This window comes from Pelophylax lessonae, assembly GCF_965119305.1.
Source record: "Pelophylax lessonae genome assembly, chromosome: 3".
NCBI classification, from domain to species: domain Eukaryota; kingdom Metazoa; phylum Chordata; class Amphibia; order Anura; family Ranidae; genus Pelophylax; species Pelophylax lessonae.
The window spans coordinates 679,936,599-679,954,537 of record NC_138770.1 but is presented as its reverse complement, the minus strand read 5'-3'; the positions used below and the strand labels follow the sequence as shown (position 1 = coordinate 679,954,537).

The 17,939-nt window shown below is 44.3% G+C and overlaps 1 protein-coding gene across 2 annotated transcripts in view; it reads right to left on the bottom strand.

Moving 5' to 3' along the window:
* Nucleotides 1-17,939, bottom strand: part of LOC309549185 (ALK tyrosine kinase receptor-like) — a 1,241,121-nt gene that overhangs the window by 40,622 nt on the left and 1,182,560 nt on the right. For both annotated transcript variants that reach the window (XM_082249296.1, XM_082249297.1), the window contains 4 exons: nt 15,238-15,330; nt 11,307-11,408; nt 8,681-8,815; nt 4,897-4,987 (listed from right to left, as the gene is read on the bottom strand). In XM_082249296.1, coding sequence (XP_082105422.1) covers nt 4,897-4,987; nt 8,681-8,815; nt 11,307-11,408; nt 15,238-15,330 — 421 coding nt within the window. The remainder of the gene's footprint in view (nt 1-4,896; nt 4,988-8,680; nt 8,816-11,306; nt 11,409-15,237; nt 15,331-17,939) is intronic.

Below are 17,939 nucleotides of genomic sequence, written 5' to 3'. Positions count from 1 at the left end.
AGCACGGTGGTCAAGACCATACAGCAGTATAACAGGACAGGATCCACTCAGAACAGGCCTCACCATGGTCAACCAAAGAAGTTGAGTGCACGTGCTCAGCATCATATCCAGAGGTTGTCTTTGGGAAATAGACGTATGAGTGCTGCCAGCATTGGTGGAGAGGTTGAAGGGGTGGGGGAGGGGTCAGTCTGTCAGTGCTCAGACCATACGCCGCACACTTATCATTTTCCTTACACTTCACAATAGGCGCCTCGGCTGCACAAACACAGCTGGTGGTATTGTTTTGATGTTTTCTGGGGGGATCCGGTCAAGTAGGCTGTACTGGGCCCCGTGATTTCTAACAGCAGCCCCGGTTCTGAGGGGTGCGATGTTATTTTTCCTTTTTTCAGTTACTGAATAATGATGAGTCTGCTTCCCACACCTCCATTATAAAACCAGAGAGAGAAGAGACACAAAACTCCACCATGAAGATTATCTGGCTCTGAAAACTGAGCTTCTGATCCACAGACAATTCAGCTGAGACGTCGCCTCTGACTCAGGTTTATCCTCACCTGCAGCTACAGCTGAATACTGAACACACCGCCAGTGTTCACCTAATGATCCCACCATTGATCTTCTATCTAAAGTCCCGTCAGAGAGTTCACCCTGTCTATGAGACAGCAGAGACAATCCGCGTCTCACCATTGTTGTACCAAGTGGGCCGAGGGCAAAAACCATTCAACAAAACTTCTGCCACCCATGTGACACCACGACTGAACTATCCTAATGTGAATCTTCTCATTCGTGAGATACAATGTTATAAAAATTGATTGTTTATCAACTACACAATAATGTCAAAAGTATTGGGACGCATGCCTTTACACACGTAGGAAGTTTAATGGCATCCCAGTCTTAGTCCGTAGGGTTCAACAGAGGCGTAACTATAGGGGTTGCAATTGCAACCAGGCCCCATGCTCCAGAGGGCCTGTGCGGCTCCTCTGTACACCTGGATAGGAGGGGAGGCGGGGGCAGCATGTAGAGAAATCACTGTCCTCCTTTTTCCTCCTGTAGCTGCAGGAGGAAAATGGAGGAGATTGGTTCCTCTGTATGCTGCCCCCGCCACTCCTCCTATCCAGTTCACTTGTGTTCTGCTGTCTCTGGGCCCCTGTGCTTCCCTGCCCCCCCCCCCCCCTGTGCTCCCTCCCCTCTCCTGCCGGCTGCTGCAGGGGATGTGTCACAATAGAGAACCAGGAAGGGGTCAGTAAATATGTAATTTACCAGCTCCTCCCTTTTCTGAATGGACAGAGTCATAGTCAGTCACATTGTAAAAAAAATAAAATAAAATGATAAAAAAATAATACAATTAAAGTACCAAAAAGTAAAAACTACTGACACCAGTGGGTGAACTTCCAGGATCGCAAAGGTCACACTTGCAACCGGGCCCTGGCATTCCACCACCGTGGGGAGGCCCCAAGACGGCAGGAAGGGGGCCCACTGCAGAACTTGTGAAAGGGTCCTGCTGTGGGACCGTAATAAAGGGCCCCGCAATGAGAGTAAAGGGCCCCAGGATCAATGGGAAGAGCCCCAGGCTTGAAGGGAAGGGCCCCGGGCAAGGGTCCGGGGGGCCCTTCATGGCTTCTTGCACCGGGGCCCTGAAGGTTCTAGTTATGCCTCTGGGGTTCAGTATTGAGTTGGCCCACCCTTTGCTGCTATAACAGCTTCAACTCTTCTGGGAAGGCCGTCCACAAGGTTTAGGAGTGTCTATGGGAAAGTAAAGCCCGAAGCAAAAATAAAATAAGCGCAGGGCTTGCATGACTAGGTAGGCAGTGTCAGCAGGAGAGATAGTGTTAAGAAAGTTCAGGAAAAGTTCAATCAGACTTCTACCCAATTAGGGGTTTTTATTTAGCCTTTGGGAGGGACTGGCAGGGTGACTTTGGAGAGGGCAGCACATCTTCACAGCATTCGGTGAAGCACATGGGGAGGAACGTTCCCGCTCGCCCATGTATTGGATTTATGCTTCTGTATGTGGTCTTCATAATTTGGCGGTTGGGGTCTTTGGAGGCATTAAAAAAATCTGCTGTGCTTACCAGTTTAGGGATCCATCTAAGGTATGGAGTCACCTGTGGAATGCCAGTTAATGGTTATTTAACTGGTAGGTTAAAATTGTGAGGTATCTGCAGAATGTTGAGGTCGTCCCCAAGCCGGTATGGTGTGGCCGGGGACCGTTTAAGTAGTTACGCAGATCAGTGCTGTATTTTGGCCTAGGCCAACAAGGCCCAGGCCTAGGACAGCACTTTGTAGGGGGGCAACAAAAAATCTGCCCCCCCCTCTCCAGCTGAGACTCTATTGGCCACTGGTTGCTAGAGCCGCCTCTCTCACCCCCCTCCTCTCTTTCTCACCCCCTCTCTCGTTCTCTCTCACCCCTCTCTCTCTCATCCCAACCTCTCTCTCTATCATCCCCCTCTCTCTCTCTCTCATCCCCCCTCTCTCACCCCCCCTCTCTCTCTCACCCCCCTCTCTCTCTCACCCCCCCTCTCTCTCTCTCACCCCCTCTCTCTCACACCCCCTATATCTCACCCCCCTCTTTCTCTCTCTTATCCCCCCTCTCTCACCCCCCCTCTCTCTGTCATCCCCCCTCTCTCTCTCACCCCCCTCTCTCTCTCACCCCCCCTCTCTCTCTCTCACCCCCTCTCTCTCTCTCACCCCCTCTCTCTCACACCCCCCTCTCTCTGTCTCTCACCACCTATATCTCACCCCCCTCTTTCTCTCTCTTATCCCCCCCTCTCTCTCTCTCCCTCCCTCACCCCCCCCCTCTCTCTCCCCCCCCTCTCACCCCCCCCCCCCCCCCGTGAGATTTCAGGGGTTCATGCTGGGACTTGTAGTCCTTAAATTTTGGAGGGAGTCACATCCGTTGAAAAAGGAAGGAGTGGGGCAAATTTACATGGGGGGGGGGGGGGCGCCCAATTTTAGTCTTGCCTAGGGCAGCACAAAACCAAAATACACCACTGACGCAGATACAAAGTTGATAATTGATACTTGGTGCCTCCAAAGATCGGCAACCTCATGTTTCTTCTTATTGTATTATTATTTTTGGTTCCCGGTTTTAAAGAATCTTTGTTATATTTTGTTTGGTTTTAATAAATGGGCGTAACGGCCAAATTTTACTCCAACAGTTGTGTTTTGGCATTTTTTCTACAGAGTTGGGGGTAAAAGGGAATTGGGTTGGTTAGAGGTTAAGATGAGTTTGAGGATTACATCTGGGGTGCCTTAGTCGTGTTTGACCATTCTTCCAGAAGTGCATTTGTGGGGTCAGGCACTGATGTTGGAGAGAAGGCCTGGCTCGCAGTCTCCGCTCTAATTCATCCCAAAGGTGTTCTATTGGGTTGACGTCAGGCCAGTCAAGTTCCAAACTCACTCATCCATGTCCTTTTGGACCTTGCTTTGTGCACTGGTCCAAATCATTTGGTGGAGGGGGGGTTATGGTGTGGGGTGGTTTTTCAGGGGTTGGGCTTGGCCCCTTAGTTCCAGTGAAGGGAACTCTTAAGGCCTCAGCATACCAAGACATTTTGGACAATTTCATGCTCCCATCTTTGTGGGAACAGTTTGGGGATGGCCTCTTGTTCTATCAGAATAGCACTACCTGAGTACCTTCAGTTGGCCCACCCTTTGCAGCAATAACAGCTTCAACTCTTCTGGGAAGGCTGTCCACAAGGTTTAGGAGTGTCTATAGGAATGTTTGACCATTCTTCTGATGTTGGCTCGCAATCTGCGCTCTAATTCATCCCAAAGGTGTTCTATTGGGTTGAGGTCAGGACTCTGTGCAGGTCAGTCAAGTTCCTCCACCCGAAACTCGCTCATCCATGTCTTTATGGACCTTGCTTTGTGCACTGGTCCAAATCATTTGGTGTAGGGGGGATTATGATGTGGGGTTGTTTCTCAGGGGTTGGGCTTTGCCCCTTAGTTCCAGTGAAGGGAACACTTAAGGCGTCAGCATTCCAAGACATTTTGGACAATTTCATGCTCCCAACTTTGTGGGAGGGGTTTGGGGACGGCCCCTTCCTGTTCCAACATTACTGAGCACCAGTGCACAAAGCAAGGTCCATAAAGACATGGATGAGCGAGTTTGGGGTGGAGGAACTTGACTGGCCTGCACAGAGTCCTGACCTCAACCCGATAGAACATCTTTGGGATGAATTAGAGTGAAGACTGCAAGCCAGGTGTTCTATCAGAATACCGCTACCTATCAGATTCTGCAACCGGAAGTGACGTTTGGAGGAGAACAACTTACTGCGCATGCGCCATGCGTTCCAACATGGCCGCTATGCATTTCAATAGGTTTCCTAATGTGACAGAACACGAAATCTTCTTACACCCATGTAAGTCTTGAATTTTACATTTATTTTAGCAGTAAACTCACCTTATAGACTATTTCACCGCGACCAAGTGAAATAGTCTATTTGACTACATAATAAGTTTGTCGCTGAGCAGTGCGAGGTGTACCAAGATGGCCGCCACCACCTTCTACCTGCAGGTTCCTCGCTATATTTACTAAATTACAATAAGAATATAAATGTAATGCTGTTATTCAGTCTATAAGGTGAGTTTACTGCTAAAATAAATGTAAAATTCAAGACTTACGTGGGTGTAAGAAGATTTCCACCTCTGCTTCGTGTTCTGTCACATTAGGAAACCTATTGAAATGCATAGCAGCCATGTTGGAACGCATGGCCCAGGGAGGGGGAGAGGGGAGGAGAGGAGGGGGGGGGGGGGTTGAGGGACCAATGAAGGCTAAATATATTCAGATTATCCGCTTGCCTTTCCTTCTCCATTCAAAACAATGCAATAAACCGTTTTAGCTGGAGTTTCACATGACGGTTTGCGTTTTGTGCGCTTTGTAACCCCCACCCCCCGCTGTACCTGTGTGCAGTAGTCGATTCTTTCCAAGACCATAGAAAACTGAGGACGGTCTTCAGGTTGGTGCTGCCAGCACTGCGTCATGATACGGTAGCTGCGGTGTAAAGGAGAACAAACACTGAAAAATCGCCAAAATTCCACTACTATCAGACAGATATTACATCCCGACCCCCAAGCAATTTTTTTTAAAATGTTTATTCGTTAAATTGAGATTTAAAATAGAAAATAACAGATTAAAACATAATAGAATAGAAAAAAAAGGACTAGAATAGAATATAAAATAATAGAATAAAACATATTAGAATAGAAAATAAAAGAATAGTATAGAATAGAATAAAATAAAATAGAATATATAAGAATAGAATAAAACATAATAGTATAGAAATCAAAAGATTAGAATAAAATAAAATAGAATAGCAAATAATAAAATGAAATAGAATAAAACAGAACAGATTAAAACATAACAGAATAGAAAATAAAGGAATATAATAGAATATAAAAGAATAGAATAAAACATAATAGAATAGAAAATACAAGGATAGAATAAAATAGAAATTAATAAAATGGAATAGAATAAAACAGAATCAAATGGAAAATAAAAGGATCGAATAAAACATAAAAGAGTAGATTAAAACATAAAAAAGAGTAGAATAGTATAGAATATAATTTTTTTTTTTGTTAATATGAAAGTTAAAATAGAAAAGTATACACTGGTCTAATGTGGCCCCTGACATCACCAAAGGGCCACACATAATGTTCAATATAATATATACAAACAGCTCCAAAAAATGAAAGGAACACTTTTTATAGTATAGCATCAAGTCAATTAAATCCCTAGGATATTGATCTGGTCAGTTAAGTAGCGGAGGGGGTTGTTAATCAGTTTCAGCTGCTTTGGGGTTAATGAAATGAACAACAGGTGCACTAGATGGGCAACAACGAGAATACCTCTAAAGCAAAGAAAATAAAAAAAGTAAAGAACAGAATAAAACAGAATACAATAGATAATAAAAGAATAGAACAGAAAATAAAAGAATAGAATTGAACAGAATAGAATATACAAGAAAATAATAAAATAGAAAAGATTAGAATAGTATAGAGTAGAATATACAAAAAATAATGGAATATTAAATAACAGAATGGGTTACAAAAAAAAAAAAAAACAGCTCAGGAAGCCGTCCTCAACAGTACTTCTGTTTGACCACAAGATGTCCTCAGTCTTCTAGTGTCATTTAAGAAGGAAGACTGAGGACATCCAATGAATGCAGGGTGTCATGACTCCACCTCCTGTGGGAACGGAACCACTGTGCCCACAATTTGTAGTGCATTGAAGCCGATAGCGCTATGACATAAGCATCAGTAAGGGACCACCCCCCAGGCCAGGGAAGGGGAGGAGTGGAATAAGACTCATGTCACATGACTAGCTTGAATTAGGAAATTTAGAACAACCGGCTGTATCCTGGGGGGGGGGGGGGATTGCACAGAGTCACATTCCGGAACAGCTATCCAATAAGGGACCTTAAATGCTCCAACCAGAGGCAACAATAACACAATTAAGGAATCCAACGCGTTTCGTAGATTGAACTGCTGCTTCTTCAGGAACCAAATTCTTCAGGAGCTGAACACATTTTATTGATCACAGTCTGGTAATGAAATCACAGCCACTTATATTGATCTGCTTCCTTAATTTCCAAAAACATCATAAAAGTGATGCACCACTCAGTGCTAAAAAGACTTACACATAGTCCATATAATAATTTTTTTTGCGCATCCTTCAAGTTCCAAGTACCAACACATTTCGTAGATTGAACTGCTGCTTCTTCAGGAGCCGAATGCGAAAATATCACAACTTTCAACAGCAAGCGGATATTTGGTATGACTAATACCCCACACCATCAGAGAGCCAGCAATGGAGAGGACGACCCGATCTTTCCACAGCCAAAAAAAAAAAGACTGGGGTAGCGTCAAAGCTCTGGACCACACACGGAGGAGGCCAAGGCCAGAGACAGTAGAAGCCAACCAGCAACAAAACCTTATGTCTTAAGCCTTGTACACACGCACCGATTGTTGGCGGACCGATCGGCCGTCTTTTGTCCAGTGTTGTTGTGTTGGTGGAAATGTGCTCTAGACTGCACACGAATTTTTTCGGCCAACAACAACCAACTTCAGAAGTGATGTCATGTGCTGGTTTACTTTCCGTGTGTTTTTTCTTCTCTGAGCATGCCCAGTCTTGCTCATCAGATTTTTGTCTGCCGAAATCTGTACTGACTGACGAACAATTGGCCGTTCTGTTGACGGCCAACAAAAATTTTATAGCATGCACACCAGATTTTGTTCGGCCGAAAAGTCGCAGTCGGTTGTCGGAAGCATCATACTAACAAGCCGACAATCGGCCGATCGGACGTTGGCCGAAAATTCACGGCCAACAATCGGTGCGTGTGTACGAGGCTTTATTCAATTACTCCCTTGTTTAAATCTTCTAGTGGAGGCTCCAGGTGAAACCCACCTCATACCAAGTATCTGCTGTGCCCTTTTCGCATTCAGTCCCTGAAGAAGCAGTCTATGAAACGCGTCAGCGTTGGAACTATTGGTGGAATCGGTTGGTTTGTTATTGTATTTTGAAATCTAATAATAATAAAAAAAAAAAAGCAAAACATACAGCATGGGGAGCCATGGGGGGGGGGGGAGGGCTAAGCCCTGAGTGGGCTTCCTGACAGCATGGAGAGCCATGGAGGGAGGGCTAAGCCCTGAGTGGGCTTCCTGACAGCATGGGGAGCCATGGGGGGGGGGGCTAAGAAGGTGAGTGGGCTTTCTGACAGCATGGGGAGCCATGGGGGGGAGGGCTAAGCCCTGAGTGGGCTTTCTGACAGCATGGGGAGCCATGGGGGGAGGGCTAAGCCCTTAGTGGGCTAACTGACAGCATGGGGAGTCAAGGGGGGATGGCTAAGCCCTGAGTGGGCTTCCTGACTGCATGGGGAGTCATGGGGGGAGGGCTAAGGCCTGAGTGGGCTTCCTGAAAGCATGGGGAGCCATGGGGAGAGGGCTAAGCCCTGAGTGGGCTTCCTGACAGCATGGGGAGCCATGGGGGGAGGGCTAAGCCCTGAGTGGGCTTCCTGACAGCATGGGGATACAAGGGGGGTGGCTAAGCCCTGAGTGGGCTTCCTGACAGCATGGGGAGCCATGGGGGGGGGGCTAAGCCCTGAGTGGGTTTCCTGACAGCATGGGGAGCGATGGGGGGGAGGGCTAAGCCCTGAGTGGGCTTCCTGACAACATGGGGAGTCAAGGGGGGGATGGCTAAGCCCTGAGTGGGCTTCCTGACAGCATGGGGAGCCATGGGGGGAGGGTTAAGCCCTGAGTGGGCTTCCTGAAAGCATGGGGAGCCATGGGGAGAGGGCTAAGCCCTGAGTGGGCTTCCTGACAGCATGGGGAGCCATGGGGGGAGGGCTAAGCCCTGAGTGGGCTTCCTGACAGCATGGGGATACAAGGGGGGTGGCTAAGCCCTGAGTGGGCTTCCTGACAGCATGGGGAGCCATGGGGGGGGGGGCTAAGCCCTGAGTGGGTTTCCTGACAGCATGGGGAGCCATGGGGGGGAGGGCTAAGCCCTGAGTGGGCTTCCTGACAACATGGGGAGTCAAGGGGGGGATGGCTAAGCCCTGAGTGGGCTTCCTGACAGCATGGGGAGCCATGGGGGGAGGGTTAAGCCCTGAGTGGGCTTCCTGACATTCCATATAAGGACATCGGACTCTAAGCAGATTTCAGGGTATCAATAAGACATAGAGACTCATACACGGGGCCCGGGCAGTTCTTGGGGGGATCCATCCTTCCTCCACTCGTGACAAACTCCAGCACCTCCTGGTTGCTCTTACTGGGGTACGGCATGTATCCCAACGAGAAAATCTCCCACAGCAGAACCCCGAATGACCTGCAGAGGGATGAGAGAGGAGGGGACAGCAATAAGAACATACTCTATTCTTTATTAGACAATTCATTTCATAATCAACTGAAATTCGAACAAAGTTCTCGTTATTCGGATATTTGGATGTATCAGAATTTTCCAAATCACAATAGTAACGAATTTCACTGAATCCGAGACAAATTCTAACAAAACCAATTATCTGAATTACAGTTTGAAAATTAATTTAAATTAGAAACAGAAACATATTACAATAAATACAGTAAGGTATAAAAGTAAAATAAGAGGATGATTCCTGCTTAGGCTGCTTTATCCAATTAAAGACCAGGCCTATTTCTGACACTTGCTGTGTACAATTTTAAATCATTTTTTTTTTGCTAGAAAACTACTTAGAACCCCCAAAAATGATATATATTTTTTTAGCAGAGACCCTAGAGAATAAAATGGAGATTGTTGCAATATTTTTATCACACAATATTTGCGCAGCAGTCTTCCAAACGCAATTTTTTGGATCACTTTTTTGAGTAAAAAAATAAGAAAACAGTAAAGTTAGCCCAATTTTTCCTATAATGTGAAAGATAATGTTACGCTGAGTAAATAGATACCCAACATGTCATGTTTCAAAATTGTGCACACACGTGGAATGGCGACAAACATTGGTATCTAAAAATCCCCATAGACGACACTTTACAACAGGTTACCAGCTTAGAGTTACAGAGGAGGTCTATGGATAGAATTATTGCTCTCAATCTAACGATCGCGGTGATACCTCACATGTGTGTTTTGAACACCGTTTACATATGTGGGCGGGACTTGCGTATTCGTTCGCTTTTGCGTGTGAGCTAACGGGGACGGGGCGCTTTAATTTTTCTTTTCCTATTTATTTTATTTATTATTTTTTATTTTTACACAGTTTTTCTAAAAATAATAAATTTTGATCACTTTTATTCCTATTACAAAGAATGTAAACATTCCTTGTAAAAGACCTCACACCTCACATCTACAATAAAAAGCAAAAAAAAAAAAAAAAGAGTTTTCATGATGAAAAAAAATTGGTTCTTTAAATCTGCTGCTAGGAAACGACGTTTGACATCACTCTGGTCCTCCAAGACCATAGAGTCGAGTGGGGGCCATCTTGCCCTCACTCGACTTCCTGTCTGTGAGGAGCGCAGACCAGATAATTTTTCCCGCTGCCGGCGGCCCTGGTAAGCGGGGAAAAGGGCAAAGAAGCGGCGGGGGGGGCACCTATCCCGCCGCACCATAAGGGTGATCCCGCGGTGAATCTTGTTCAGAGAGGATATAATTTCTTCCATGGCTGCAAAGCATAGTATTGTGGCCGTTGCATTTTAGCAGACAGACCCCCCCCCCCCCAACCACTCCAGCGGCAAACGGACCCCCCTCCAATCACTCCAGCGGCAGACGGACCCCCCCCATTCACATCAGTGGCAGACGGACCCCCTCCAATCACTCCAAGTGCAGACGGACCCCCCTCTAATCACTCTAGCGGCAGACGGATCCCCCGGACCCCCTCTAATCACTCCAGCGGCAGACAGACCCCCCCCCCACCATTCACTCCAGCGGCAGACAGACCCCCTCCTATCACTCCAAGTGCAGACGGACCCCCCTCTAATCACTCTAGCGGCAGACGGATTGCCCGGACCCCTCTCCAATCACTCCAGCAGCAGGCAGACCCCCCTCCAATCACTCCAGCGGCAGACGGACTCCCCGGACCCCCCTCCAATCACTCCAGCAGCAGACGGACCCCCCCAATCACTCCAGCGGCAGACAGACCCCCTGGACCCCCTCCAATCACTCCAGCGGCAGATGAACCCCCCTCCAATCTTTCCAGCAGAAGACGGACCCCCCCTCCAATCACTCCAGCAGAAGACGGACCCCCCTCCAATCACTCCAGCTGCAGATGGACCCCCCTCCAATCACTCCAGCAGCAGATGGACCCCGGACCAAGACCCCCCACGCCAGTTTACTTACCTTGCCGGGACTGACAGACGGCTTCCCCCTCAGTCCCCATGTTCCCTCTCGGCGGCTGTCTCCTCCCTCCTTGGCCAATAGGATGCCTTCTCTTTTCGGCAAATCGGGAAACAGGTCTCAGGACCCGCTTCCTGATTGGCCGAGAGGAGAATCAGTGTGGCAATAGTGAATATTCATTTACTATTGTCACACAACTGGGTGGGCTCGGGGCGCAGTGCTCTGCGCCCCGAGCCCACCCTTTTTTTAAACCTGCTTCAAAAAAAAAAATCCCCATTGGAATCCATGCAACCGGCGCCCTGCATGTAGATTAGGGGGCCGGACGCATGGATAGGGGGGGAGTGCACCTGCCCCCCCAATGGCCGGGCCGCCACTGCAACTGACTAATGATGGTCATCGACCAACTGACCCCAGAGAGTAGACCTGAAGGTCCCTGGTAACACAGGTGATCCGTATGATATGGGTGATCCAGGTAAAGCCCCTTTATGGTTGTCCTCCTCCTATATGGACTTACCATGTGTCAGTCTTGGATGTGAATATTCCTTCCATGAAGGCCTCGGGGGGCATCCACTTCACCGGGAGCATGGCGCACCCTCCTTTCCTGTAGTAACTGGCCCTGAGGAACAAGATACCAACATTCTTCATTCATTGCAACATCAACAGGAAAAGCTTTGAAGGTGATGCTGGAAACCAAAACTTTCTATTTGTCCTGAAGAAAGCAAGGACCTCTCTGTGTCCAAATTTAATCTGAACCCCTTTAATACCGGGAACTTTTACCCCCTTCCTGCCCAGGCCAACTTTCAGCTCTGGCACACTTTGAATGACAATTGCGTGGTCATGCTACATTGTACCAAAACAACATTTTTATTGTTTTTTTTTTTTTCACACAAATAGAACTTTCTTTTGGTGGTACTTAACCACTTCTGGACCGGAATGATTTACTCCCTTAACCACTTGCCGACCGCTCACATTGAGCGTACTGCGGCAAAGTGGCTTGATTCCGTCCAGCGACGTAGACCTATGTCGCTGGACTCCTCCCCTTGTGGGCGGCGCGCGTGCGCCACCGGAGGCGCGCTCCCGCTATTTTCAGTCACAGCGGGAGTCCGCCACTCTTCCCCGATCGTCGGGGATCGAGTGTGGAAATCCGCCCGCTTGTGTAAACAAAGTGGGCGGATCTCCTAAGTGACAGGCAGGGACAGATTACAGGATTCAGCATAGCTGAACCTGCGATCTGTCCCTGTGTCACCCTGTGTCACCTCCCCCCACACACGTCAGTAAGCACCAGGCATACATTTAACCCCTTGATCACCAATAAAGTTAACCCCTTCCCTGCCAGTGTCATTTTTACAGTAACAGTGCATATTTATAGCACTGATTACTGTAGTAATGTCACCGGTCCCACCAAAAGTGTCAAAAATGTCAGTCAAGAGTCCAATCTGTCCGTCGCAATGTCACAGTCCCGCAAAAAACAAAAAAAGCAGATCGCCGCCATTACTCGTTAAAAAAAAAACAATAAAAATGACATAAATCTTTCCCGTAGTTAGTAGCTGTGATAACTTTTGCGCAAACCAATCAAGATACGCTTATTGCGATTTTTTTTACCAAACATAGGTAGCAGAAAACAAATTGGCCTAAAATGTTAAAAAATTTTGATTTTTACATTTTTTGGGGGGGAATTTCATATAAAAAAAAATGTAAAAAATATTGTTATTTTTTCAAAATTGTCGCTCTTTTTTTGTTTATAGCGCAAAAAGTAAAAATCGCACAGGTGATCAAATACCACCAAAAGAAAGCTCTGTTTGTGGGAAAGAAAAAGACATAAATTTAATTTGAGTATGGCGTCGCATGACCGCGCAATTGTCTGTTAAAGTAACGTAGTGCCGAATCGCAAAATATGGCCTGGTCAGGAATGGGGTAAAATCTTCCGGTCTTAAAGCGGTTAAAAATACGCTCATTGAGAATTTTTTTGTCAAAGACATGTAGCTAAATACATTTTGGCCTAAATATATGACAAAAACGGAATATATCGGATATTTCTTTAACTGTCAAAGTAGAAAAATATTGTTGTTTTTTCAAAATTTTCGCTTTTTTTTATTAATATCGCAAAAAAATGAAAAGCGCACAGGTGATCAAATACCACCAAAAGAAAGCTCTGTTTGTGGGGGAAAAAAAGGACGTAAATTTCGTTTGGGTACGGCGTTGCATGACCGCGCAATTGTCAGTTAAAGTCGCACAGTGCCAAGTTGCAAAAAGTGGCCTGGACGTAAAGCAGGAAAATCCTCCGGTGGTAAAGTGGTTAATGACCAGGCCTTTTTTTTACGATTCGGCACTGCGTTAATTTAACTGACAACTGTACGGTCGTGCGACGCTGTACCCAAATAAAATTGACGTCCTTTTTTTCCATCCACAAACAGGGCTTTCTTTTTCCCTTTTCTTTTTAATGGGGTATTTGATCCCCTCTGCGGTTTTTTGATTACGCGCTATCAACAAAAAAATTGACAATTTTGAAAAAATAAAAGTAGGAAAAGTATTTTTCACTTTCTGCTTTATAAAATCCCCAATAAAAAAAATGTAGAAATCTAATTTTTTTCATCATTTTTGGCCAATTTGTATTTTGCTACATATTTTTGATAAACAAAATCCCAATAAGTGTATTTTAAATGGTTTGCGCAAAAGTTATCGCGTGTAATAACTAGGCGAAAGATTTATGTCATTTTATTTATTTATTTATTTTTACTAGCAATTTTTTCTATACATAAACCCCAAACTCACTTCCTGAAGCGTGCATCATGGCTTACGCGTTTAGAGGATGGACTCTCTTCCTTTAGAGGCTGGGGGGTCCTCGAAATGAGTAAGCCATAATGCACGCTTGAGGCAGTGACTAACGGTCGGACATCTTTGTATGCAGTGGAAGGAGGAGTCCCAGTCTGGAGAGGGATGCAATGTGGAGGATACAAGGCTTGGTTCACACCCCATCCACAGGTGCGACCAATTACAGGAGCGTTTCTGCCCTTTTTTTTTTTTCTCGTCCCCACGTATTCAATGGGCCACACGAGAAACGTGGAAAAGAAGTTCCTGACTCTCTTCCAAAAAACCACCTCATGGTGCTGCAACGCCTTGCCGTTTGGCGCGCACCAAAACGCGGGCACTTACATAGGCGTGGGGGAGACGTTAATAATTAAGGGCATTACCTGCTAGAGGGCAGCGCGTTTCTCTGAGAGTCGGGAGGAAAAAAAAGCGCAATTTTGCCCATGTTGCTGATACACAAAAATCTGAATCTCACCTTATTGTCCAATCTGATGAAAACATTTGTAATTTTATAGCGGGAAAGGAATGTATCTTCTCACTTCCTGATGCCGACACTTTGTATCAAATTCACAAAAGGAATAAATAACTGATTTCAATCATTATAGAAGTTCAGATACCTTATAAGCCTCGGCAGGGCAGCCATCAGAAATGTTGTGGCCCCTTACACAGCTTTAGGTCTGGGCCTCTCCTGGCATTTGACAGGGCCTGCCCTCTGGCCGTCCCACCAAATCCACCCTCTGGCCGTCCCACCGAGTCCTTCAGTGCACCCACATCTATTTTAACACTCTTACAACTTAATATATGAAAATGAATCCAAGCCAGCAAAGAGACATCCCCATATATTCAGCAAAGAGACATCCCAATCCTGCAAAGATACGGCTTCACATATTCAGCAATGAGACATTATAATCCAACAAAGAGACGGCCTCATATATTCAGTAAAGAGACATCCCAATCCAGAAAAGAGACTGCCTCATATATTCAGCAAAGGGACATCTCAATCCAGTAAAGAGACAGCTTCATATATTAAACAAAGAGACATCCCAATCCAGTAAAGAGACGGCTTCATATTTTCAGCAAAGAAACATTACAATCCAGTAAAGAGGCGGCCTTATATATTCAGCATTGAGACATTACAATCCAACAAAGAGACGGCTTCATATTTTCAGCAAAGAGACATCCCAATCCAGTAAGGAGATGGGCTTATATATTCAGCAAAGAGACATTACAATCCAACAAAGAGACGGCCTCATATATTCAGCAAAGAGATAACCCAATCCAGTAAAGACACGGCCTCATATATTCAGCAAAGTGACATCCCTTTAGCTGCATCGGCTTATTCTGCAGCTGTCCTGCTTTAGCAATTGCTAGTTACTACAGCAGCAACAACTTGGTCTTATCGGTTGGGGCCTGGGTGGCCGGGCCCCTCGGAATGCTCGGGCCCCCTACATGTGTATGGGCTGTCCCCCCCTGATGGCTGCCCTGAGCCTTGGCTGTGATAGGTTCTCTTTACAGGTAAAGTCTTGGAATCTTTTCCATGTAAAGGAACTATTCATAATGATCCAAAATATGTATTTTGTAACCAGTAAATCGGATGACCTCCTTCCCTGAATAGAATGTCTTTGTGGGAAGATTACCTGTAGATGTCACGGGCCATTCCAAAGTCGCCGATCTTCGCAATTCTGCCGGGCCCCTGACATGTCAGCAGACAGTTCCTCGCAGCGATGTCCCTGAAATGAAGTGATTGATTGCTTTAATAAGGTCACCTTCGATCAATAGCGTGCAGTGACACGCATGTGGATTCCTATCCCAAACCAACAAACGCTTTGATAAGGAGATCTACGGACAGCTTGCAGCGCATTTTACAATCTCAGCTTATTTTACTTGTTCGTTATTCATATATTATTCACCATAATACATTTATTATAAAAAAAAAAACTGTGTATATTATATATATATATATATATTTATTATTAGAACCTTATTATATAAATCACATTATTCATTTATTAGTATCATATTATATATGGTGTAAATATAGAATTAAATCCTTTTTATATATCATATACTATTAATTTATTAATATCATATACTGTATATATATATATAAGACTCTTATTATATATAGCATATATTATTCATTTGTTATTTACTGTATAAATATGGTATTAGATTCTTAATATACATATCATAGATTATTCATCCATCCATCCATTATTAATCCATTTATCATATTAAATACTGTATAAAGTACACATACACACAGTGTATAATATAATAATATATGATATTAATCAAAAATTTATTATATGATGTATATTAAATCATATATTATTTATTAATATCATATATTATATACTGTGTGTGTATGTGTATATATATATATATATATATATATATATAAAATATATGGTATTAATAAATGAATAAAATATGATATGTATAACAAGAATCTAATACAATATTTATACAGTAAAAATGAATATATATGCTATATATAATAGGAATCGAATATATATATATATATATATATATATATATATATATATATATATATATATATATATATATATATATATATATATATATATATATATATATACACATACATACACACACACACACACACACACACACACATACACATATATATATATATTAGATTCCTATTATATATAGCATATATTATGCATTTATTAATACATTACTTACTGTATAAATATTGTATTAGATTCTTGTTATACATATCATATTTTATTCATTTATTAATACCATATATTTTATATATATATACACACACACACACACACACACACGCACACAGCTCCAAAGAATTAAAGGAACACTTTTTAATCAGAGTATAGCATCAAGTCAATTAATCTCCTGGGATATTGACCTGATCAGTTAAGTAGCGGGGGGGGGGGGGGGGGGTCATGTTAATCAGTTTCAGCTGCTTTGGCGTTATTTTCCAGATTCGTTTACATTTGGTACTATTGTAATGCAAAAATTCGGATACATCCACATTTCCGAAAACTGAAAATTCATCCGAATTTCAATTCTGAACGAAACAAACTGCACCTGTCTACAGATCGCTGCGACTTAAAGTTGCAGTGACTTTAAAAAGGTGCCTGCACTACTTTGGTGTGACTTTGTTTCACAGAATGTAAAGTCAGAACAAAATCGTACCAAAAGTCACATCAAAGTCACACTGGAATTTGACATTTTTTTTCACTACTCATCTTTCCTGACTGTTTTTCACTAGTTTTGTATTGGGCTAGGGTCATTGTCACTACTGGTAGAATGAAGAGATACCTGGACCCTATAGAGTTTGCACAGGCAGTCCACCTCCTCCATAGAAACATAGAATGTGTCGGCAAATAAGAACCATTTGGCCCATCTAGTCTGCCCAATATATCTGAATCCTATGAATAGTCCCTGGCCCTATCTTATATGAAGGATAGCCTTATGCCTATCCCATGCATGCTTAAACTCCTTCACTGTATTTGCAGCTACCACTTCTGCAGGAAGGTTATTCCATGCATCCACTACTCTCTCAGTGAAGTAATACTTCCTCATATTACTTTTAAACCTTTGCCCCTCTAATTTAAAACGGTGTCCTCTTGTGGTAGTTTTTCTTCTTTTAAATATGCTCTCCTCCTTTACCGAGTTGATTCCCTTTATGTATTTAAAAGTTTCTATCACATCCCCTCTGTCTCTTCTTTCTTCCAAGCTATACATGTTAAGGTCCTTTAACCTTTCCTGGTAAGTTTTTTCCTGCAATCCATGTACTAGTTTAGTAGCTCTTCTCTGAACTCTCTCTAGAGCAGGCATCACTAAATGGCGGACCGCGGTCCGGATCCGGACCCAGTTAATGTCTCATCCGGACCCCTGCGGTCCCACCCTTTAGAGTCGTTCTGCCCACAGCCATCACCACTGCCAGTCTCACAGAGCCAATAGTTGGAGGCAGGAAAGCTATAGACAGAGGGCGGGGGCTTTCCAAGTTAACAAGCAGGTGATTGGTTGCGAGGATACAGGGCGGTCATTGCACAAACATGCGATTCGGACCTCTGCTTGAAGAATATTTTACTGACTGGACCTTTGATCATTTCAATTCAATACCCCTGCTCTAGAGTATCTATATCCTTCTGGAGATATGGCTTCCAGTACTGCGCACAATACTCCAAGTGAGGTCTCACCAGTGTTCTGTACAGCGGCATAAGCACTTCTCTCTTTCTACTGCTTATACCTCTCCCTATACATCCAAGCATTCTGCTGGCATTTCGTGCTGCTCTATTACATTGTCTTCCCACCTTTAAGTCTTCTGAAATAATTACTCCTA